This window comes from Taeniopygia guttata, chromosome 37 (genome assembly GCF_048771995.1).
Source record: "Taeniopygia guttata chromosome 37, bTaeGut7.mat, whole genome shotgun sequence".
Taxonomy (NCBI): Eukaryota; Metazoa; Chordata; class Aves; order Passeriformes; family Estrildidae; genus Taeniopygia; species Taeniopygia guttata.
In genome coordinates, this window is record NC_133062.1 from 1,229,100 (window position 1) to 1,253,217 (window position 24,118).

Sequence of the window (24,118 nt, forward strand, 5' to 3'; positions counted from 1 at the left end):
AAGGGGGGGGTCCCGAAATTTTGGGGGGGTCCCCAGATTAGTGGGGGGAGGGACCCCAAAATTTAGGGGGGGGGAAATCCGAAATTGGGGGGGGTCCCCAAAAATGGGGAGGGGGGAGAGAGAAAGGGGACCCCGAAATTTGGGGGGGGGGAGAGGGGGAGGACCCCGAAATTTGGGGGGTGGTCCCCAAAAATGGGGAGGGGGGAGAGATGGGGGGGGACCCCGAAATTGGGGGGGGGTACCCAAAAATGGGGAAAGGGTCCCAAAAAAATGGGGAAAGAGGCAGAAATTGGGGGAGGGGGGAGTAAAAAATTGTGGGGGGGGGGCTCGAAATTGGGGGAGACCCCGAAATTGGGGGGGGAGGGACCCCAAAACTGGGGGGGAAAATCCGAAATTTGGGCGGGGGTCCCGAAATTGAGGGAGGGGTCCCCAAAAATGGGGGAGGGGACCCCGAAATTGGGGGAGGGGGGAGTCAAAAAAAGGGGGGTGGACCCCAAAATTTGGGGGGGGGAAATCCGAAATTGAGGGCAACCCCGAAATTTGGGGGGGGGTCCCCAAAAATGGGGAGGGGTCCCGGGAAATGGGGAAAGAGGCAGAAATTGAGGGGGGGGAGACCCCGAAATTTGGAGAGGGGGGCATCAAAAATTGGGGGGGGGGGTCCCGAATTTTGGGGGTCCCGAAATTAGGGAGGGGTCCCGAGATTGGGGGGGGGAAGGGACCCCAAAATTTGGGGGGGGGAAATCCTAAACTGGGGAGGGGGTCCTGAAATTGGGGAGGGGGCGCCGAAATTGGGGGGGGGGGAACCCGAAATTGGGGAGGGGGTCCCCAAATTGAGGGAGGGTCCCCAAATTGGGGAGGGGGCACCAAAATTGGGGGGGTCCCCAAATTGAAGGGGGTCCCCAAATTGACGGGGGGGTCCCCAAATTAGGGAGGGGGTCCCGAAATTGGGGGGGAGTAGCCCGAAATTTGGGGGGGGGGTCACCGAAAATTGGGACCCCAAAATTTGGGGAGGGGGCCCAAATCGGGTGAAGAGACCCCAAAAATTTGGGGGGGGGGGTCCCCAAAAAAAGGGCGGGAAAAGCCCAAATTTGAGGGGGGGTTAAATGGGGGGGGGAAAACGCTAAAAATGGGGGGGGGGGGAGGGGAGGGGACCCCTCCCCAAAATAAAAAGGAGGGGAGGGAACCCCAAAATTTTTGGGGACCCCTCCCCAAATTTCGCTGCAGAACCACGTGACGAAGGAGGAGCCGCGGGGGGGGGCGGAGGAAAAGGGGGGGGGTCCCGGAGACCCCCCCGCGACCCCCCGGACCCCCCGAGCCCCCCCGGGAGGGGCGGAGGAGGGGCGCGACCCCCGAGCGGGGTCAGGATGGGGGGGGCTGGGGGGTTTGGGGGGATTTGGGGGGATTTGGGGGGGATTTTGGGGGGATTTGGGGGATTTTGGGGGATTTGGAGGGGGGGTTTGGGGGGATTTGGGGGGCCCGGGGGGGGGTTGGGGAGATTTGGGGGGATTTTGGGGGATTTGGGGGGGATTTGGGGGGGATTTGGGGGGATTTTGGGGGGGTTTTGGGGGGGTTGGGGGGATTTGGGGGGATTTTGGGTGGATTTGGGGGATTTTGGGGGATTTGGGGGGGATTTGGGGGGGATTTGGGGGGCCCGGGGGGGGGTTGGGGAGATTTGGGGGGATTTGGGGGGATTTGGGGGGATTTGGGGGGGATTTGGGGGGATTTGGGGGGATTTTGGTGGATTTTGGGGTTCCTGGGGGGATTTTGGGAGGATTTTTGGGGAAACTTTGGGAGGGATTTCGGGGAATTTTGGTGGATTTCGGTGGATTTTGGGCGGAATTGGGGATTTTGGGGGGATTTTTGGGGTTCCTGGGCGGATTTTGGGGGGATTTTTGAGGGATTTTGAGGTGTTTTGGGGGATTTGGGGGGATTGTGCGGGAATTTTGGGGTTCCTGGGGGGATTTTTGAGGGATTTTGGGGCGATTTTGGGGTTCCTGGGGAGATTTTCGGGGGGTTTTGGGGAGGTTTGGGAGGGATTTTGGGGGGATTTTGGGAGAATTTTGGGGGATTTGGGGGGATTTTGGGGGAGATTTTGGGGGGATTTTGGGGGTTCCTGGGCGGATTTTTTGGGAATTTTGGGGGGATTTGGGAGGAATCTTGGGGGCGATTTTGGGGAGGTTTTGGTGGGATTTGGGGGGATTTTGGAAGGATTTTGGGGCGGAATTTTTGGGGTTCCTGGGCGGATGTTGGGAGGCTTTTGGGGGGATTCTGGGGAAACTTTGGAGGGATTTTGGGGGAATTTTGGTGGATTTCGGGGGATTTTTGGGGAATTTGGGGGGAATTTGGGAGGATTTGGGGGGATTTTGGGGGGTCCTGCTGGAATTTTGGGGCTCCTGGGGGGATTTTGGGGGGATTTTGGGGAAACTTTTGGGGGATTTTGAGGGAATTTTGGTGGATTTCGGTGGATTTTGGGACAATTTGGGGGGGTTTTGGGTGGATTTTGGGGTTCCTGGGGGGATTTTTGGGGCGTTTTGGGGGGGGTTCTGGGGGTTTGGGGGGATTTGGGAGGGATTTTGGGGTTCCTGGGGGAATTTTGGGGTTCCTGGGGAGATTTTCGGGGGGTTCTGGGGGAATTTGGGGGAATTTTGGGGGAGATTTTGGGCGGGTTTTGGGTTCCTGGTGGAATTTTGGGGTTCCTGGGTGTTTTTGGGGGGGATTTTTGGGGGGAATTTGGGGGATTTTGGGGTTCCTGGGTGGTTTTGGGGGGATTTTTGGGGGGAATTTGGGGAATTTGGGGCTGAATTTCCGGTATTCACACCCTTTTAAAAGGGGCAGAAATTCGGGAATTTTTCACCTTTTTCGCTGCAATTTTGGGTTTTTTTTGCTATTTTTTGCTGGGTGAATTTGGGGGGGGGTCCCGGGGGTGACGCCCCCTCCCCAAATTTCCCAGAGCGCCCCCCGAGACCCCCCCGGACCCTCTGCACAAGACCCCCCCCAAAAAGAAAAGCATCAAATCCTCCATCGGCCGCCTCTTCGGCAAGAAGGAGAAAGGGCGGCTGGGACCCCCCCCAAGGGACCCCGCGCTGGGTGAGACCCCTCCCCAAATTACCCCGAGACCCCCAAAAAATCCCCCAAAAAATCCCCAAAAAATAAAAAAAAAAATCAAAAAAATCGCGAAAAAAATCGCCAAAATATACCAAAAAAATCGTTAAAATGCGATTAAAAATTCTGAATTATTCCCTACTGCGGGAGGTGAGACCCCTCCCCAAATTACCCCGGAGACCCCCAAAAAATCCCCCAAAAAATCCCCCAAAAAATCCCTGAAAAATTAAAAAAAAAATCAAAAAAATTGCCCAAAAAATCGCCAAAATATACAAAAAAATCGTTAAAATGCGATTAAAAATTGCGAATTCTTCCCTACTGTGGGAGGTGAGACCCCTCCCCAAATTACCCCGGAGACCCCCAAAAAATCACCAAAAAATCACAAAAAATATCCCCAAAAAATCGCCAAAAAATGCCCAAATCCCCCCCCAAAATACCCCAAAAAATCCCATTAAAAATCCCCAAAACCCCCCAAACATCCCAAAAAAATCCCATTAAACATCCCAAAAAACCCCAAAAAATCCCAAAAAAATCCCCAAAAAATCCCATGAAAAATCCCCCAAACCCCCCCAAAAATCCCAAAAAATCCCCAAAAAAACCCCAAAAACCCCCAAAAAATCCCCAAAATATCCCATTAAAAATCCCCCAAAACCCCTCAAAAAATCCCAAAAAAATCCCAAAAAAACCCAAAAAAAATTCCCAAAAAAATCCCCCAAAAATCCCAAAAAACCCCAAAAAAATCCCAAAAAAATCCCCCAAAAAATCCCCCAAAAACCCCCAAAATCCCCAAAAAAAATCCCATTAAAAATCCCAGAAAAATCCCCAAAAAATCCCAAAAAATCCCCCAAAAATCCCAAAAAAATCCAGGAAAAAACCCCCAAAACCTTTGGAATGCCTGAGGATTTTTGGGGGGTTTTTGGCTTTTTTGGGGATTTTTTGGGGTTTTTTTTGAGGATTTTTTTTTTATTTTTTGGGGGGGATTTTTGGAAGGATTTTTGGGGGGATTTTTGGGGGATTTTTTTGGGATTTTTTGAGGGTTATTTGGGTTTTTTTGGGGGTTTTGGGGGTTTTTTTTTGGGTTTTCTTGGGATTTTTGAGGGGTTTTTGGCTAATTTTTGGTGGGGTTTTTTTTTGATTTTTGGGGATTTTTAGAGTTTTTTTGTTTTTTGGGATTTTTGGGATTTTTGGGATTTTTGGGAATTTGGGGAGGGGTCCCAATGGGATTTTCGGGGGGGGGTTTCCCATCAATTTTGGGGGATTACCTTTGAATTTTGGGGTGGTTTTTTAATTTTTTTTTTTTTTCGGGTTTTTTTGGGATTTTTTGGGGATTTTGGGATTTTTGGGAATTTTGGGAATTTGGGGAGGGGTCTCACTGTGCCCCCCCCATCCCGATCCGGTCCCTATTTGGGGGCGGTTCCATTAATTTTGTGAGATTTCCTTTGAATTTTGGGGTATTTTTTTTGTTTTTTTTTGTTTTTTTTCGGGATTTTTTTGGGGTTTTTCGGGAATTTTGGGATTTTTGGGATTTTTTGGGAATTTGGGGAGGGGTCTCACTGTGCCCCCCCTAGCCGGGACCCCCTCGGACGAGCCGGGACCCCCCGAGGCGCTCGGCCTGAGCAAACTGCCGGGGGGGGTGGAGAAGGACCGGAGGAGCCGCAAAAAGTGAGGGGGGGTCCCAAATTTGGGGATTTTGGGGGATTTTGGGGGATTTGGGGGATTTGGGGGATTTGGGGATTTGGGGGTGAAGTTGGGGGATTTTGGGGGAAATTTGGGGGATTTAGGGGGGATTTAGGGGGGAATTTGGGGCATTTTGGGGGGTTTGGGGGGAATTTGGGGGATTTTGGGTGATTTTGGGGGTTCCTGAGTAAATTTTGAGTGATTTTGGGGGGATTTTGGGGGGAATTTTGGGGAAATTTGGGGGGATTTTGGAGGGATTTTGGGGAGTTTGGGGGTTTGGGGGTATTTGGGGGATTTTGGGGAGAATTTGGGGGATTTTGGGGGGGATTTGGGGGATTTGGGGGGATTTTCGGGAATTTTGGAGGGATTTGGGGGGATTTGGGGGCAAATCTCGGGGATTTGGGGGTGAATTGGGGGGAATTTGGGGGATTTTTGGGGATTTTGGGGAGATTTTGGGGAGATTTTGGCGAAATTTGGGGGGTTTGGGGGGGGAATTTGGGGGATTTTGGGGGGATTTTGGGGGGAATTTCGGGAGTTTTTGGGCTGAATTTGGGGGATTTTGGCCTGAATTTGAGAGGTTTTGGGGTGAATTTGGGGGATTTTGGGGAGGATTTTGGGGGTCCCGGTTGGGTGAATTTGGGGAGGAGTCCCGGGGGATTTTTGGGGTGAATTTTTGGGATTTTGGGTAATTTGGGGAGGGGTCCGCAGGCACGAGCTGCTGGAGGAGGCTCCGGGGGGGATTTTGGGCTGAATTTGGGCTGAATTTGGGGGATTTTGGGGGTCCCGGTTGGGTGAATTTGGGGAGGGGTCCCGGGGGAGTTTTGGGGTGAATTTTGGGGGATTTGGGTAATTTGGGGAGGGGTCTCTGAGGGATTTTTGGGGTTATTTTCGGGGATTTTGGGCTGAATTTCGGGAGGATTTTGGGCTGAATTTCGGGAGTTTTGGGGGGAATTTGGGGGATTTTGGGGTGAATTTGGGGGATTTTGGGGAGGATTTTGGGGGTCCCGGTTGGGTGAATTTGGGGAGGGGTCCCCCGGGAGTTTTGGGGTGAATTTTGGGGTTTTTGGGTAATTTGGGGAGGGGTCCGCAGGCACGAGCTGCTGGAGGAGGCTCCGGGGGGGATTTTGGGCTGAATTTGGGCTGAATTTGGGGGATTTTGGGGGTCCCGGTTGGGTGAATTTGGGGAGGGGTCCCGGGGGAGTTTTGGGGTGAATTTTGGGGGATTTGGGTAATTTGGGGAGGGGTCTCTGAGGGATTTTTGGGGTTATTTTCGGGGATTTTGGGCTGAATTTCGGGAGGATTTTGGGCTGAATTTCGGGAGTTTTGGGGGGAATTTGGGGGATTTTGGGGTGAATTTGGGGGATTTTGGGGAGGATTTTGGGGGTCCCGGTTGGGTGAATTTGGGGAGGGGTCCCCCGGGAGTTTTGGGGTGAATTTTGGGGTTTTTGGGTAATTTGGGGAGGGGTCTCTGAGGGATTTTTGGGGTGAATTCGGGCATATTGGGCTGAATTTGGGGGATTTTGGGCTGAATTTGGGGGATTTTGGGGGGGATTTTGGGGGTCCCGGTTGGGTGAATTTGGGGAGGGGTCCCGGGGGAGTTTTGGGGTGAATTTTGGGGGTTTTGGGTAATTTGGGGAGGGGTCTGCAGGCACGAGCTGCTGGAGGAGGCGTGCCGCCAGGGGCTGCCCTTCGCCGCCTGGGACGGCCCCACCGTGGTGTCCTGGCTCGAGGTGAATTTGGGGGGAAAAAGCCGAAATTTGGGAAAAAAAAACAAAATTTGGGAAAAAACCCCCAAATTTTGGGAAAAAATGCAGAAATTTAGGAATAAAACAAAAAAAAATGGGGAAAAAATCCCAAAATTTGGGAAAAAAAATCTGAAATTGAGGGGAAAAACCCCAAAATTTGGGAAAAAAAACCCCTGAAATTTGGGAAAAAAACCCGAAATTTGGAAAAAAAATCCCAAAATTTGGGAAAAAAACCCTGAAATCTGGGAGGAAAAAAACCCAAAAATTGGGGAAAAAAACCCCGAAATTTGGGGAAAAAAATGCAGAAATTTGGGGGGAAACCCGAAATTTGGAAAAAAATCCCAAAAATTGGGAAAAAACCCCCAAAATTTGGAAAAAAAATCCTTAAAATTGGGGGGAAAAAAAAAGAGACTTTTGGGGCAATCCGGGAGATTTTGGGGTTTTTGGGGGGTTTTTCGGCCTCGGGGCTCCCCCCACCCATCTCTGAAGCCCCCAGACCCATTTTAGGGACCCCAGACCCATTTTTGGGGACCCCAGACCCAATTTAGGAGCCCCGGACCCATTTTAAGGACCCCAAACCCATTTTTTGAGTCCCCAGACCCACTTTTGGAGCCCCCAGACCCATTTTGGGATCCCAGCCCCATTTTTGAAGCCCCCAGACCCATTTTAGGAGCCTCCAACCCCAATTTTGAAGCCCCCAGACCCATTTTTTGAGCCCCCAGACCCATTTTAGGGACCCAAACCCCATTTTTGGGACCCCAGACCCATTTTCGGGGACCCCAGACCCATTTTTTAGTACCTCAGGTGTATTTGGCAATATCCTGGGATGGAGATTTGGGATTTTTTGGGGTTTTTTTGGGGTTTTTCGGGCTCGGCGCTCCCCGTACCCATTCGGGGAGCCCCCAGCCCCATTTGTGAAGCCCCCAGCCCCATTTGGGGTGCCCCGGCAGGTGTGGGTGGGAATACCCTGGAGATTCGGGGGGTTTTGGGGTGGTTTTGGGGTTTTTTTGGGCTCAGGGCTCCCAGTACCCATTTGGGGAGCCCCCAGCCCCATTTTTGAAGCCCCCAGACCCATTTCTTGGGACCCCAGACCCATTTTTGAAGCTCCCAGCCCCATTTTTAGTACCCCAGGCGTGTTTGGCAATATCCTGGGATGGAGATTTGGGTTTTTTTGGGGGGGGGGTTTGGGGTTTTTTGGGGTTTTTTGGGCTCGGCGCTCCCCGTACCCATTTGGGGAGCCCCCAGACCCATTTTAGGAGTCCCCAGACCCATTTTAGGGATCCCAGACCCATTTTAGGAACCCCCAGCCCCATTTCTGAAGTCCCCAGACTCGGGATTTTTGGGATTTTTTTGGGTTTTTTTGGGGTTTTTCGGGCTCGGCGCTTCCTGTACCCATTCGGGGAGCCCCCAGCCCCATTTGTGAAGCCCCCAGACCCATTTGGGGTGCCCCGGCAGGTGTGGGTGGGGATGCCCGCCTGGTACGTGGCCGCCTGCCGCGCCAACGTGCGCAGCGGGGGGGTCTTGGCCAACCTGTCGGACCCCGAAATCCAACGGGAATTGGGGATCTCGCACCCCCTGCACCGGCTGAAGCTGCGCCTGGCGGTGCGGGAGATGGTGTCGCTCACCAGCCCCTCCGCGCCGCCCTCCTCGCGCACCGTGAGTGTGCAAACGGGTGTGCAAATCGGGAATCTATAGGGGGACTTATAGGGGAATCTATGGGGGGATTTATAGGGGAACTTATAGGGGATTGTGTGGGGATAGGGGATTTGGGGAGGGGGATTTGGGGTCTCAGACTGGGGGATTGTGTCACTGATCGGCACCGTGAGTGTGTAAATGGGTGTGCAGTGGGTGTGCAAATGGGTGTGCAAATGGGGATTACATTGGGAATGTATGGGGGGATTTATAGGGGGAGTTATAGGGGAGTTATGGGGATAAGGGATTTGGGGAGGGGGATTTGGGGAGGGGGATTTGGGGTCTCAGACTGGGGGATTGTGTCACTGATCGGCACCGTGAGTGTGTAAATGGGTGTGCAGTGGGTGTGCAAATGGGTGTGTAAATGGGGATTTACATTGGGAATGTATGGGGGGATTTATGGGGGAATGTATAGGGGGATGTATGGGGTTAAGGGATTTGGGGAGGGGGATTTGGGGAGGGGGATTTGGGGAGGGGGATTTGGGGAGGGGGATTTGGGGTCTCAGAGCGGGGGATGGTGTCGCTCACCAGCCCCTCCGCGCCGCCCTCCTCGCGCACCGTGAGTGTGCAAACCGGTGTGCAAATGGGTGTGAAAATGGGGAATCTATAGGGGGGTTTATAGGGGGAGTTATAGGGGATTGTGTGGGGAGAAGGGATTTGGGGAGGGGTCTCGGATGAGATGGTGTCACTGATCAGATCCTCAGCACCGTCCTTGTCATGCACCGTGAGTGTGCAAATGGGTGTGCAAATGGGTGTGCAAATGGGGAATGTATAGGGGAATGTATAGGGGATTGTGTGGGGATAAGGAATTTGGGGAGGGGGTTTTGGGGAGGGGTCTCAGACGAGATGGTGTCACTGATCAGATCCTCAGCACCGTCCTTGTCACGCACCGTGAGTGTGCAAATGGGTGTGCAAATGGGGAATGTATAGGGGAATGTATAGGGGAAGTTATAGGAGAAGTTATAGGGGGAGTTATGGGGATAAGGGATTTGGGGAGGGGGATTGGGGGAGGGGGATTTGGGGAGGGGGATTGGGGGAGGGGTCTGTCAGGGGATGGTGTCATTGAGCAGCACCGGGAGTGTGCAAATGGGTGTGCAAATGGGGAATGTATGGGGGAATGTATAGGGGAATTTATAGGGGAATGTATAGGGGAATCTATGGGGAGAAGGGATTTGGGGAGGGGGATTTGGGGAGGGGGATTTGGGGTCTCAGAGCGGGGGATGGTGTCACTGAGCAGCACCGTGAGTGTGTAAATGGGTGTGCAAAGGGGTGTGCAAATGGGTTGTGCAAATCGGGAATCTATAGGGGAATGTATAGGGGAAGTTATAGGGGGAGTTATGGGGGAAGTTATAGGGGGAGTTATGGGAATAAGGGATTTGGGGAGGGGAATTTGGGGAGGGGGATTTGGGGTCTCAGAGTGGGGGATGGTGTCGCTCACCAGCCCCTCCGCGCCGCCCTCCTCGCGCACCGTGAGTGTGCAAATGGGTGTGCAAATCGGGAATCTATAGGGGGATTTATAGGGGAATGTATAGGGGGAGTTATGGGGAGAAGGGATTTGGGGAGGGGGATTTGGGGTCTCAGAGTGGGGGATTGTATCACTGATCAGCACCGTGAGTGTGCAAACGAGTGTGCAAAGGGTGTGCAAATGGGTGTGCAAATCGGGAATCTATAGGGGGATGTATAGGAGGATTTATAGGGGGATTTATAGGGGGATTTATAGGGGGAGTTATGGGGAGAAGGGATTTGGGGAGGGGGATTTGGGGAGGGGTCTCTGACGGGATGGTGTCACTGGTCAGATCCTCAGCACCGTCCTTGTCGCGCACCGTGAGTGTGCAAACGGGTGTGCAAATGGGTGTGAAAATGGGGAATGTATGGGGGGATTTATAGGGGAAGTTATAGGGGGAGTTATAGGGGGAGTTATGGGGGTAAGGGATTTGGGGAGGGGGATTTGGGGAGGGGGATTTGGGGTCTCAGAGCGGGGGATGGTGTCGCTGATCAGCACCGGGAGTGTGCAAATGGGTGTGCAAATGGGTGTGCAAATGGGGAATGTATAGGGGAATTTATGGGGGGATTTATAGGGGGAGTTACAGGGGATTGTGTGGGGAGAAGGGATTTGGGGAGGGGGATTTGGGGTCTCAGAGCGGGGGATGGTGTCACTGAACAGCACCGTGAGTGTGCAAATGGGTGTGCAAATGGGTGTGCAAATCGGGAATCTATAGGGGGATTTATAGGGGAATGTATAGGGGAAGTTATAGGGGGAGTTATGGGGAGAAGGGATTTGGGGAGGGGGATTTGGGGTCTCAGACTGGGGGTTTGTGTCACTGATCGGCACCGCGAGTGTGCAAATGGGTGTGCAATGGGTGTGCAAATGGGTGTGTAAATCGGGAATATATAGGGGGATTTATAGGGGAATGTATGGGGGGATTTATAGGGGGAGTTATGGGGAGGGGGATTTGGGGAGGGGGATTTGGGGTCTCAGAGCAGTGGATGGTGTCACTGAGCAGCACCGTGAGTGTGCAAATGGGTGTGCAAAGGGGGATTGTATAGGGGTATTTATAGGGGAAATTATAGGGGAATGTATAGGGGGATTTATAGGGGAATCTATGGGGATAAGGGATTTGGGGAGGGGGATTTGGGGAGGGGGATTTGGGGTCTCAGGGCGGGAGATGGTGTCGCTCACCAGCCCCTCCGCGCCGCCCTCCTCGCGCACCGTGAGTGTGCAAACCGGTGTGCAAATCGGGAATCTATAGGGGGATTTATGGGGGAAGTTATAGGGGGAGATATAGGGGGAGTTATAGGGGGAGTTATGGGGCTAAGGGATTTGGGGAGGGGGATTTGGGGTCTCAGACTGGGGGTTTGTGTCACTGATCGGCACCGCGAGTGTGCAAATGAGTGTGTAAATTGGTGTGCAAATGGGTGTGCAAATCGGGAATCTATAGGGGAATGTATAGGGGAATGTATGGGGGGATTTATAGGGGATTGTATAGGGGAGTTTATGGGGAGAAGGGATTTGGGGAGGGGGATTTGGGGTCTCAGAGCGGGGGATGGTGTCACTGATCAGTCTGTCTGTGCCCCCTCCTCGCGCACCGTGAGTGTGCAAACGGGTGTGCAAATGGGTGTGAAAATCGGGAATCTATAGGGGGATTTATAGGGGAAGTTATAGGGGGAGTTATAGGGGATTTGGGGAGGGGGATTTGGGGAGGGGGATTTGGGGTCTCAGACTGGGGGATTGTGTCACTGATCGGCACCGTGAGTGTGCAAATGAGTGTGCAAATGGGTGTGCAAATGGGGAATGTATGGGGGAATGTATAGGGGATTGTGTGGGGGTAAGGGATTTGGGGAGGGGGATTTGGGGAGGGGTCTCGCAGGGGATGGTGTCATTGAGCAGCACCGTGAGTGTGCAAATGGGTGTGCAAATGGGTGTGCAAATGGGTGTGCAAATCGGGAATCTATAGGGGGATTTATAGGGGGAGTTATAGGGGATTGTGTGGGGAGAAGGGATTTGGGGAGGGGGATTTGGGGAGGGGGATTTGGGGAGGGGGATTTGGGGTCTCAGAGCGGGGGATGGTGTCACTGATCAGTCTGTCTGTGCCCCCTCCTCGCGCACCGTGAGTGTGCAAACGGGTGTGCAAATGGGTGTGCAAATCGGGATTTACATTGAGAATGTATAGGGGAGTTTATGGGGTTAAGGGATTTGGGGAGGGGGATTTGGGGTCTCAGACCTGGGGGATGGTGTCACTGATCGGCACCGTGAGTGTGCAAAGGGGTGTGCAAATGGGTGTGTAAATCGGGATTTACATTGGGAATGTATAGAGGAGTTTATGGGGGATTTATGGGATTTTTGGGGGGATTTATGGAGATTTTTTGAGGAATATTTTGGGAATTTTTGGGGGTATTTTGGGGGATTGATGGGGGATTGTTGGGAGTTTATTGGGGATTTATGGGGGATTTATGGGGAAATTTTGGGAATTTTTTGGGAATTTTTTTGGGATTTATGGGGATTTATGGGGGATTTATGGGGAATTTATGGGGAATTTATGGGGGTCTTATGGTGGATTATTGGGAATTTATTGGGGATTTATGGGGAATTTATTGGGATTTATGGGGGATTTATGGGGATTTATGGGGAATTTATGGGGATTTTTTTGGAATTTAATGGGAATTTATGGGGAATTTGTGGGGGATTTATGGGGATTTTTTTGGGAATTGACAGGGACTTTATGGGGGATTTTTTGGGAATTTATGGGGAATTTATGGGGGATTTTTGGGGGATTTAAGAGGGATTTATGGGAAATATTTTGGGAATTTATGGGGGATTTATGGGGAATTTATGGAGAATTTTTTGGGAATTTCTGAGGGGATTTATGGGGGATTTTTGGGGTATATTTTGGGAATTTTTGGGGGCATTTATGGAGAATTTTTGGGGGAATATTTTGGGAATTTTTTGGGGCATTTATGGGGATTTATGGGGAATATTTTGTGAATTTTTTGGGAATTTTGGAGGGAAATTATGGGGGATTTTTGGGCAATTTACAGATAATTTTTGGGGGATTTATGGGGGATTTTTTTTTTAATTTATGGGGGATTTATAGAAGTTTTTTTGGGGAATAATTTGGGAATTTATGGGGCATTTAAGGAGAATTTTGGGGGATTTTGGGGGGATTTTTGGGGAATTTATTGGCAATTTTTGGGGAATTTATGGGGGGATTTATTGGCATTATTTGGGGAACAATTTGGGGGATTTTCGGGGCATTCACGACACCTCCGTGACGTCATTTTCTCTAACGACGGCGCCATTTCCCCCCGATGACGTCATTTCCCGCACAAATGACGTCACGCCGCGGCCGATGACGTCACCGCCGGCAGTGCACGGGGAACGTGTGGATGACGCACGAGGAGATGGAGTCACTTCCGGCCACGCCCACCGCGGTCAGAGCCCAATTTGGGGGGATTTGGGGGATTTTGGGGGATTTGGGGGATTTTGGAAAATTTGGGGGGATTTGGGAAAAAATTGTGGGAATTTTCAGGGATTTTGGGGGAATTTTCAGGGATTTTAGGGGGATTTTGGGGGGATTTTGGTGGGATTTTGGCAGAATTTTTGGGGGTTCTGGGGAATTTTGGGGGGATTTTGAGGGGATTTTGGGACCCCTGACCCCATTGTGGGAAATTTGGGGGGATTTTGGGGAGATTTGGGGGAAATTTTGGGGAATTTTGGGGGGATTTGGGGGGATTTTTTAGGAAATTTGGGGGAATTTTGAGGAGAAATTTGGGGGATTTGGGAGAATTTGGGGGGATTTTGGGGGAATTTGGGGATTTGGAGGAACTTGGGGTATTTGGGGGGATTTTGGGGGAAATTTGGGGAGATTTTTAGGGAGATTTTGGGGGATTTGGGGACTTCTGACCCCACTGGAGGAAATCTGGGGGGATTTTGGGGGGATTTTGGGGGGATTTTGGGGGATTTTGGGGGAAATTTGGTGGGAATTTGGGGGATTTTGGGGGAATTTTGGAAGGCGATTTTGCGGAAATTGGTGGATTTTGGGACACCTGACCCCACTGTGGGAAATCTGGGGGGATTTGGGGGATTTTGGGTGGATTTTGGGTAGATTTTGGGTGGATTTTGGGGGATTTTGGGACCCCTGACCCCCTTTTTTCCCCCCTCAGGAGCCGCGGGAGATCAGCTGGGAACAGGTAGGGGGCGGGGCTTCACAAGGAGGCGGGGCTTCGTAAGGGGCGGGGTGTCTCAATGGGCGGGGCTCTACGAGGGGGCGTGGTTTGCTCAATGGGGCGTGGCTTCACTGGGGGCGGGGCACCCGTGATGGGGCGTGGCTTAATCAGGTCCTGGCAGGGTTAAATGGGGGTTGAAAGGGACGACAGCCAGGTCCTGGCAGGGATATAAAATCCTGGGGTGCTGTAACCAGGTCCTGGCAGGGCTATAAAGCTGTGGGCGCCCCCCGCAGATCCTGGCGCACGGGGACATGAACCACGAGTGGGTGGGTGTGCCATAGCCAGGTCCTGGCAGGGAAATAAACCTTCGGGGGTGCCATAACCAGGTCCTGGCCGGGATATAAAGCTTCAGGGGTGCCATAGCCAGGTCCTGGCAGGACTATGGAGACTCGGGGGTGCCATAGCCAGGTCCTGGCAGGGATATGGAGTTTCGGGGGTGCCATAGCCAGGTCCTGGCAGGGATATAAAGCCCCGGGGCTGCCATAACCAGATCCTGGCAGGGATATAAAAGCTTTAAAGTGCCATAACCAGGTCCTGGCAGGGATATAGAGACTCGGGGGTGCCATAGCCAGGTCCTGGCAGGGATATAAAGCTGCGGGGGTGGCATAACCAGATCCTGGCAGGGATATAAAGCTTTAAAGTGCCATAGCCAGGTCCTGGCAGGGATATAAAGCCCCCGGGCTCCCCCCCGCAGATCCTGGCGCACGGGGACATGAACCACGAGTGGGTGGGGGTCTCGCAGACAGGTCCTGGCAGGGATATAAACCTTCGGGGATGGCAAAACCAGGTCCTGGCAGGGATATAAACCTTCGGGAGTGCCATAGCCAGGTCCTGGCAGGGATATAAAACTGCGGGAGTGCCATAGCCAGGTCCTGGCAGGGATATAAAGCCCCGGGGGGTGCCATAGCCAGGTCCTGGCAGGGATATAAAGCTGCGGGGCTGCCATAGCCAGGTCCTGGCAGGGTTATGGTGGTTTTTGAGTGCCATAGCCAGGTCCTGTCAGGGATATAAAGCCCCGGGGGGTGCCATAGCCAGGTCCTGGCAGGGATATAAACCTTCGGGGGTGCTATAGCCAGGTCCTGGCAGGGTTATGGTGGTTTTTGAGTGCCAAAAGCAGGTCCTGGCAGGGCTATGGATATTGGGGGGTGGCCATAGCCAGGTCCTGGTAGGGATATAAAGCTTTAAAGTGCCAAAACCAGGTCCTGTCAGGGATATGGAGACTCGGGGGTGCCCTAGCCAGGTCCTGGCAGGGAAATAAACCTTCGGGGGTGCCATAGCCAGGTCCTGGCAGGGATATAAAGCCCCGGGGGTGCCATAGCCAGGTCCTGGCAGGGATATAAAGCCCCGGGGCTCCCCCCCGCAGATCCTGGCGCACGGGGACATGAACCACGAGTGGGTGGGGGTGTGTCACGGCCAGGTCCTGGCAGGACTATGGTGGTTTTTGAGTGCCATAACCAGGTCCTGGCAGGGATATAAAGCCCCGGGGGTGCCATAGCCAGGTCCTGGCAGGGCTATGGATATTGGGGGGGTGCCATAGCCAGGTCCTGGCAGGGATATAAAGCTGCGGTAGTGCCATAACCAGGTCCTGGCAGGGATATGGAGGTTTTTTGAGTACCATAGCCAGGTCCTGGCAGGGATATAAAGCCCCGGGCTCCCCCCCCGCAGATCCTGGCGCACGGGGACATGAACCACGAGTGGGTGGGGAACGAGTGGCTGCCCAGCCTGGGGCTGCCCCAGTACCGCAGCTACTTCATGGAGTCGCTGGTGGACGCGCGGATGCTCGACCACCTCAGCAAGAAGGAGCTGCGGGGGCAGCTGAAGATGGTGGATTCCTTCCACCGGTGAGAGGGGATGGAAAAAGTGGGGAAAAATGGGGGGAAAATTGGGGGGAGATGGGGAAAAGTTGGGGGGAATCATTAAAAGTGGGAAAAAATGGGGGGAAAGTTGGGGGGAATGGGGAAAAATCGGGGGAAAATCTCAAAAGTTTAAAAAAAATGGTGAAAAGTTGGGGGGAATGGGGGAAAGTTTGGGGGAAATGGGGAAAAGTTGGGGGCAATCATTAAAAGTGTGAAAAAGTGGGGGAAAAGTTGGGGGGAACGGGGAAAAGTTGGGGGGAAATGGGGGAAAGTTGGAAGAAAATCCCAAAAGTTTGAAAAAACGGTGAAAAAGTTGGGGGGAATGGGGAAAAGTTGGGGGAAATCGCAAAAGTGGGAAAAAATGGGGGAAAAAGTTGGGGGGAAATGGGAAAAAGTTGGGGGGATGGGGAAAAGTTGGGGGGAAATCTCAAAAGTGGGAAAAAATGGGGGAAAAGTTGGGGGCAAATGGGGAAAAGTTGGGGGGAAATGGGGGAAAGTTGGGGGGAATGGGGCAAAGTTGGGGGGAAATGGGGAAAAGTTGGGGGGAAGTGGGAAAAGTTGGGGGAAATGGGGAAAAGTTGGGGGGAAATGGGGAAAAGTTGGGAAAATGGTGAAAAGTTGGAAGAAAATCTCAAAAATTTGAGAAAAATGGTGAAAAAGTTGGGGAGAATGGGGGAAAGGTGGGGGGAAATCTCAAAAGTTTGAAAAAATGGTGAAAAAGTTGGTGGGAAATGAAAAAAAGTTGGGGGAAAAGGGGGAAAGTTGGGGAGAATCTCAAAAGTGGGAAAAAATGGGGGAAAAGTTGGGGGAAATGGTCAAAAGTTGGGGGGAATGGGGAAAAGTTGGGGGGAAATCTCAAAAGTTTGAAAAAATGGGGGAAAAGTTGGGGGAAATGGTCAAAAGTTGGGGGGATGGGGAAAAGTTGGGGGGAATAGGGGAAAGTTGGAAGAAAATCTCAAAAGTTTGAGAAAATGGTGAAAAAGTTGGGGGGAAATGGTGAAAAAGTTGGGGGGAATGGGGAAAAGTTTGGTTAAAATTTTGGGGGAAATGGTGAAAGTTGGGGAAAATAATTAAAAGTTGGTGGAGATCATTAAAAATTGGGGAAAATGGTGAAAAGTTGGGGGGAAATGGGAAAAAGTTGGGGAGAAATGGGGAAAAGTTGGGGGGAATGGGGAAAAGTTGGGGGAAACCTCAAAAGTGTGAAAAAATGAGGGAAAAGTTGGGGGGAATGGGGAAAAGTTGGGGGGAAATGGGGGAAAGTCGGAAGAAAATCTCAAAAGTTTGAGAAAAATGGTGAAAAAGTTGGGGGAAATGGGGAAAAGTTGGGGGGAAATGGGGAAAAGTTGGAGGAAATCTCAAATTTTGGTTAAAAGTTTGGGCGAAATGATAAAAAGTTGGGGGGAAATCGTTAAAAGTTGGGGGGAAATGGGGAAAAGTTGGAAGAAAATCTCAAAGGTTTGAGAAAAATGGAAAAAGTTGGGGGGGAAATGGGGGAAAGTTGGGGGAAAATGGGGAAAACTTTGGGGGAATGGGGGTAAATTGGGGGGAAATGGGGAAAAGTTGGAAGAAAATCACAAAAGTTTGAGAAAAATGGTGAAAAAGTTGGGGGGAATGGGGAAAATCTCGGGGGGAAATGGTGAAAAGTTTGGTGAAAAGTTTGGGGGAAATGGGGAAAAGTTGGGGGGAAATGGGGAAAAGTTTGGTTAAAATTTTGGGGGAAATGGTGAAAGTTGGGGAAAATAATTAAAAGTTGGTGGAAATCATTAAAAATTGGGGGAAATTGGGAAAAGTTGGGGGAAATTGGGAAAAGTTGGGGGAATGGGGAAAGTTGGGGAGAATGGGGGAAAGTTGGGAGAAAATATCAAAAGTTTGAAAAAAATGGTGAAAAAGTTGGGGGGAAATGGTGAAAAGTTGAAGAAAATCACAAAAGTTTGAGAAAATGGTGAAAAAGTTGGGGAAAATGGGGAAAAGCTTGGGGAAAATCATTAAAAGTTGGGGGGAAATGGGGAAAAGTTGGGGGGGAATGGGGAAAAGTTGGAAGAAAATCACAAAAGTGTGAAAAAATGGGGAAAAAGTTGGGGGTTGGGGAAAAGTTGGGGGGAACCATTAAAAGTGTGAAAAAATGGGGGAGAAGTTGGGGGGAATGGGGGAAAGTTGGGGGGAAATGGTGAAAAAGTTGAGAGAAAATCTCAAAAGTTTGAGAAAAATGGTGAAAAAGTTGGGGGGAATGGGAAAAAGTTGGGGGGAATCGCAAAAGTGTGAAAAAATGGGGGAAAAGTTGGGGAGAAATGGGGAAAAGTTGGGGGGAAATGGGGAAAAAGTTGGGGGGAAATGGGGAAAAAGTTGGGGGGAACTTCAAAAGTTTGAGGGAAATGATGAAAAAGTTGGGGGGAATGGTGAAAAGTTGGAAGAAAATCTCAAAAGTTTGGGAGAAATGGTGAAAAAGATGGGGGAAATGGTGAAAAGTTGGGAGAAAATCACAAAAGTTTGAAAAAAATGGAGAAAAAGTTGGGGGGAAATGGGGAAAAGTTGGGGGGAATCTCAAAAAAAACGTTGAAAGTTTGGCCTCAGGGTGACCTGGAGACCCTCAAAATGAATTTGGGGACCCCCAAATTGGTTCTGGGGACCCCCGGGGTGATTTTGGGGACCCCCCCAGAGCGACCCCAGCCCCCCAAAAATGACCCCAACCCGTCTCCAGGGCCACTTTGAGACCCCTGGGATGACTTTGGGGTGACCCCAACCCCCTTTAAACGACCCTGGGACCCCCGGAGTGGCCTCGGGGTGACCTGGGGACCCTCGAGGTGATTTTGGGGACCCCAAAATTGGCTTTGGGGACCCCCTCGAGCAACCCCAGCCCCCCAAAAATGACCCCAAACCCTCTCCGGGGTCACTTTGAGACCCCCGGGGTGATTTTGGGGTGACCCCAACCCCCTTTAAATAACCCTGGGACCCCCGTGGTGACTTTGGGGACCCCCGAGATCACTTTGGGGACCCCCAAATTGGCTTTGGGGACCCCTTTGAGCGACCCCAGCCCCCCAAAAATGACCCCAAACCCTCTCCTGGGTCACTTTGGGACCCCTGGGGGGACTTTGGGGTGCCCCCAACCCCCTTTAAACGACCCTGGGACCCCCGGGGTGGCCTCAGGGGGACCTGGGGACCCCCGAGGTGATTTTGGGGACCCTGAGGTGATTTTGGGGACCCCCAAATTGGCTTTGAGGACCCCCCCGAGCGACCCCAGCCCCCCAAAAATGACCCAAAACCCTGTCCAGGGTCATTTTTGGACCCCTCGGGTGACTTTGGGGTGCCCCCAACCCCCTTTAAACGACCCTGGGACCCCCGGGGTGACTTTGGGGACCTCGAGGTGACTTTGGGGACCCCGAGGTGATTTTGGGGACCCCCAAATTTGCTTTGGGGACCCCCAGGGTGAGCCTCCACTACGGCATCATGTGCCTGAAGCGCCTCAACTACGACCGAAAGGAGCTGGAGCGGCGGCGGGAGGAGAGCCAGGGGGGCACCTCGGGTATGGGGGGGGGTCCTGGGGGGATTTGGGGGGGTCCTGAGGGGATTTGGGGGGGTTTGGGGGGTCCTCAGGGGGATTTGGGGGGTCCCCGGGGTCAGAGTCAGGGAGGGATCGCTGATATGGGGGAGAATGGGGGAGATTTTGGGGGGTCCTGGAGGGTCCTGAGGGGGTCCTTGGGATCGTGGAGAGGTTTTGGGGGGTCCTGAGGGGGTTTTGGGGGGGTCTCGGGGGGATTTGGGGGGTCCCCGTGGTCGGAGTAAGGGAGGGATCGCTGATATGGGGGAGAATGGGGGGGATTTTGGGGGGATTTGGGGGGGTCCTGAGGAGGTTTGGGGGGGTCGTGGAAGGGATTCGGGGGGTCCTGAGGAGGTTTGGGGGGGTCTGGGGGGATTTGGGGGGGTCTCAGGAAGATTTTGGGGGTCCCCGGAGTCAGAGTTGGGGAGGGATCGCTGATATGGGGGAGAATGGGGGGGGGATTTTGGGGGGTCCTGGAGGGTCCTGAGGGGATTTGGGGGGGTCCTGAGGGAATTTGGGGGGTCCTCAGGGGGATTTGGGGGGGTCCTGAGGAGGTTTGGGGGGGTCTCAGAGGAATTTGGGGGTCCCCGGGGTCAGAGCCGGGGAGGGATCGCTGATATGGGGGAGAATGGGGGAGATTTTGGGGGGTCCCGAGGGAGTTTTTGGGGTCCTGAGGAGATTTGGGGTGTCCCGAGGGAGTTTTGGGGGAGTTTTGGGGGGATTTGGGGTGTCCCGAGGGAGTTTTGGGGTGTCCCGAGGGAGTTTTGGGGGGTCCTGAGGGGATTTGGGGTGTCCCGAGGGAGTTTTGGGGTGTCCCGAGGAAATTTTGGGGGTCCCGAGGGAGATTTGGGGTGTCCTGAGGGGATTTGGGGTGTCCCGAGGGAGTTTTGGGGTGTCCCGAAGGAGTTTTGGGGGGTCCTGAGGGAGTTTTGGGGGTCCTGAGGGAATTTTGGGGTGTCCCGAGGGAGATTTGGGGTGGTCCTGAGGGGATTTGGGGTCCTGAGGGATTTTGGGGGGTCCTGAGGGAGTTTTGGGGTGTCCCGAGGGAGTTTTGGGGGATCCGGGGCGGGATTTTTGGGGTTCCCCGGGATTTTTGGGGTACCCCACGGGAATTTTTGGGGTGCCCCCGGGATTTTTGGGGTGCCACCGGAATTTTGGGGTGCCCTAGATGCGGTTCAGAGCGGGTCAGCGCCTGGGTGGGGATTTGGGGGATTTTTGGGATCCCTCTGTGTTTATGGGTTTTGGGTTGAATTTGGGCGATTTGGAGCGGGATTTTTGGGGTTCCCCGGTATTTTTGGGGTACCCCAGAGATTTTGGGGTTCCCCAGATGTGGTGGTGCGGTCCAACGAGCGGGTCAGCGCCTGGGTCGGGATTTGGGGGATTTTTGGGATCCCTCTGTGTTTATGGGTTTCGGGTTGGATTTGGACGATCTGGGTCGGGATTTTTGGGGTGCCCCGGGATTTTTGGGGTGCCACCGGAATTTTGGGGTGCCACCGGAATTTTGGGGTGCCCTAGATGCGGTTCAGAGCGGGTCAGCGCCTGGGTGAGGATTTGGGGGTCCCTGTAGGTTTGTGGGTTTTGGGTGAGATTTGGGGAATTTTGGTGATCCAGAGCGGGATTTTTGGGGTTCCCCGGGATTTTTGGGGTTCCCCGGAATTTTTGGGGTACCACCGGAATTTTGGGGTTCCCCAGATGTGGTGGTGTGGTCCAACGAGCGGGTCAGCGCCTGGGTCGGGATTTGGGGGATTTTTGGGGTGTCACAGAGGATGCTGTGGGATTTTGGGATCCCTGCGGGTTTTGGGGTTTCGGGTTGGATTTGGGCTATTTGGAGCGGGATTTTTGGGGTTCCCCGGGATTTTTGGGGTTCCCCGGAATTTTTGGGGTACCACCGGAATTTTGGGGTGCCCATGATGTGGTGGTGTGCTCCAACGAGCGGGTCAGCGCCTGGGTGGGGATTTGGGGGATTTTTGGGATCCCTGTGGGTTTGCGGGTTTCGGGTGAGATTTGGGTGATTTTGGGCGATTTGGGTCGGGATTTTTGGGGTCCCCCGGGATTTTTGGGGTTCCCCCGGTATTTTTGGGGTACCCCGAGAATTTTGGGGTGCCCCAGATGTGGTTCTGTGCTCCAGCGATCTGGGCAGCACCTGGGTCAGGATTTGGGGGATTTTTGGGGTGTCCAAGGGGGATTTTTGGGATCCCTGTGGGATTTTGGGATCCCTGCGGGTTTTGGGGTTTCGGGTGAGATTTGGGGGATTTTGGGCAATCCGGGTCGGGATTTTTGGGGTCCCCCGGGATTTTTTGGGGTACCCCGATATTTTTGGGGTGTCCCAGATGTGGTGGTGTGGTCCAACGAGCGGGTCAGCGCCTGGGTGAGCAGCGTGGGGCTGCGGGAATTCGCCCCAAATTTGGGCGAGTCGGGCGTTCACGGGGCGCTGCTGGCGCTGGACGAGAGCTTCGACTGGGCCGACCTGGCGCTGCTGCTGCAGATCCCCACCCAGAACTGCCAGGTGCGACTGGTTTGTACTGGTTTGTACTGGTTTGTACTGGGAGGGACTGGGGCATGGAGAAATCCCCACCCAGAACTGCCAGGTGGGACTGGTTTGTACTGGTTTGTACTGGTTTGTACTGGTTTATACTGGTTTATACTGGGAGGGACTGGGAGGCACTGGGGCATGGAGAAATCCCCACCCAGAACTGCCAGGTGCGACTGGTTATACTGGTTTGTGCTGGTTTGTACTGGTTTGTACTGGTTTGTACTGGTTTGTACTGGTTTATACTGGTTTGTACTGGGAGGGACTGGGGATGGAGAAATCCCCACCCAGAACTGCCAGGTGGGACTGGTTATACTGGTTTGTACTGGTTTATACTGGTTTGTACTGGGAGGGACTGGGGATGGAGAAATCCCCACCCAGAACTGCCAGGTGGGACTGGTTATACTGGTTTGTACTGGTTTGTACTGGTTTATACTGGGAGGGACTGGGGGATGCAGAAATCCCCACCCAGAACTGCCAGGTGGGACTGGGCATACTGGTTTGTACTGGTTTGTACTGGTTTGTACTGGTTTATACTGGTTTGTACTGGGAGGGACTGGGGGATGGAGAAATCCCCACCCAGAACTGCCAGGTGGGACTGGTTATACTGGTTTATACTGGTTTATACTGGTTATACTGGTTATACTGGTTTGTACTGGTTTATACTGGTTTGTACTGGTTTGTACTGGGAGAGACTGGGGGATGGAGAAATCCCCACCCAGAACTGCCAGGTGGGACTGGTTATACTGGTTATACTGGTTTGTACTGGTTTGTACTGGTTTGTACTGGGAGGGACTGGTCCCCCCAATGTCCCCAATGTCCCCATTGATGTCCCCAATGTCCCCAATGTCCCCAATGTCCCCATTGTCCCCAATCCCCCAAATGTCCCCAATGTCCCCCCAGTGTCCCCAATGTCCCCAATGTCCTCAGGCTCGGCAGCTGCTGCAGAAGGAATTCGGCGCTTTGATCTCGGCGGGCACCGAGCGGCGCCTCGATGAGGTGGGGGAGGGGCGGGACCCCCCCGGGGACCCCCAAAACCTCCGGGACCCCAAATCCCCCCAAAAAATCTCCAAATCCCCCCCAAAATCCTCTAAAATTCCTCCAAATCCCCCCTAAAACCTCCCCAGTTCGGCCCCAAATCCCCCCAAAATTCCCCTCCGAGACCCCCCAAATCCCCCCAAAATGCCCCCAAATCCCCCCAAAATTCCCCCAAATCCCCCCAAATCCCCCCAAAATTCCCCTCCAAGACCCCCCAAAATTCCCCTCCGAGACCCTCTCAAATCCTCCCAAAATTCCCCTCCCAGACCCCCCAAAATTCCCCTCCAAGACCCCCCCAAATCCCCCCAAAATTCCCCTCTGAGACCCCCCAAATCCCCCCAAATTCCCTTCCGAGACCCCCCCAAAATTCCCCCAAAATCTCCCTCCAAGACCCCCCAAATCCCCCCAAAATTCCCCTCCAAGACCCCCCAAAATCCCTCCAAAATTCCCCTCTGAGACCCCCCAAATCCCCCAAAATTCCCCTCCAAGACCCCCCAAAATTCCCCCAAAATTCCCCTCCGAGACCCCCTCAAATCCCCCCAAAATTCCCTTCCAAGACCCCCCAAATCCCTCTGAAATCCCCCCAAAATTCCCCTCCGAGACGCCCCCCAAATCCCCCCAAAATTCCCCTCCGAGACCCCCCAAATTCCCCGAAAATTCCTCTCCAAGACCCCCCAAAATTCCCCCAAAATTCCTCTCCGAGACCCCCCTAAATTCCCCTCCAAGACCTCCCCAAATCCCCCCAAAATGCCCCCAAATCCCCCCAAAATTCCCCTCCGAGACCCCCCAAAATTCCCTTCCAAGACCCCCCAAAATTCCCCCAAAATTCACCTCTGAGACCCCCCAAAATTCCCCCAAAATTCCCCTCTGAGACCCCCCAAATCCCCCCAAATTTCCTCCAAATCCCCCCAAAATCCCCAAAAATCCCCCCAAGACCCTCCCCAAAATCCCCCCCAAATCCTCCCCAAATTGCCCAAAATCCTCTAAAATTCCTCCAAATTCCCCCCTTAAATCCTCCCAAAATCCCCCCTAAAACCCCCAAAATCCCCCCCAAATCCCCCAAAATCCCCCCCAAATCCCCCCAAATTTCCCCAAATCCCCCTCCCACCTTCCCGGGGGGGGTCTCAGATTTCGGGGTGCCCCCCAGGACGCCCCAAGACCCTTCAGGACCCCCAAAATCCCCCCAAAAATCAAATTTTAACCCCCCAAATCCCCCCCA

At 53.1% G+C, this 24,118-nt stretch overlaps 1 protein-coding gene across 1 annotated transcript in view; it reads left to right on the top strand.

Annotated features, from left to right (window-relative positions):
* The window catches only part of PPFIA3 (PTPRF interacting protein alpha 3), a 54,173-nt gene that overhangs the window by 27,007 nt on the left and 3,048 nt on the right, over nucleotides 1-24,118 (top strand). Inside the window, exons 17-26 of the mRNA XM_072921447.1 lie at nucleotides 2,953-3,087; nucleotides 4,671-4,764; nucleotides 6,428-6,509; nucleotides 7,980-8,180; nucleotides 13,083-13,145; nucleotides 13,878-13,904; nucleotides 15,606-15,781; nucleotides 19,219-19,316; nucleotides 21,662-21,837; nucleotides 22,792-22,860. Of these exons, the coding sequence (XP_072777548.1) occupies nucleotides 2,953-3,087; nucleotides 4,671-4,764; nucleotides 6,428-6,509; nucleotides 7,980-8,180; nucleotides 13,083-13,145; nucleotides 13,878-13,904; nucleotides 15,606-15,781; nucleotides 19,219-19,316; nucleotides 21,662-21,837; nucleotides 22,792-22,860 (1,121 nt within the window). The remainder of the gene's footprint in view (nucleotides 1-2,952; nucleotides 3,088-4,670; nucleotides 4,765-6,427; nucleotides 6,510-7,979; nucleotides 8,181-13,082; nucleotides 13,146-13,877; nucleotides 13,905-15,605; nucleotides 15,782-19,218; nucleotides 19,317-21,661; nucleotides 21,838-22,791; nucleotides 22,861-24,118) is intronic.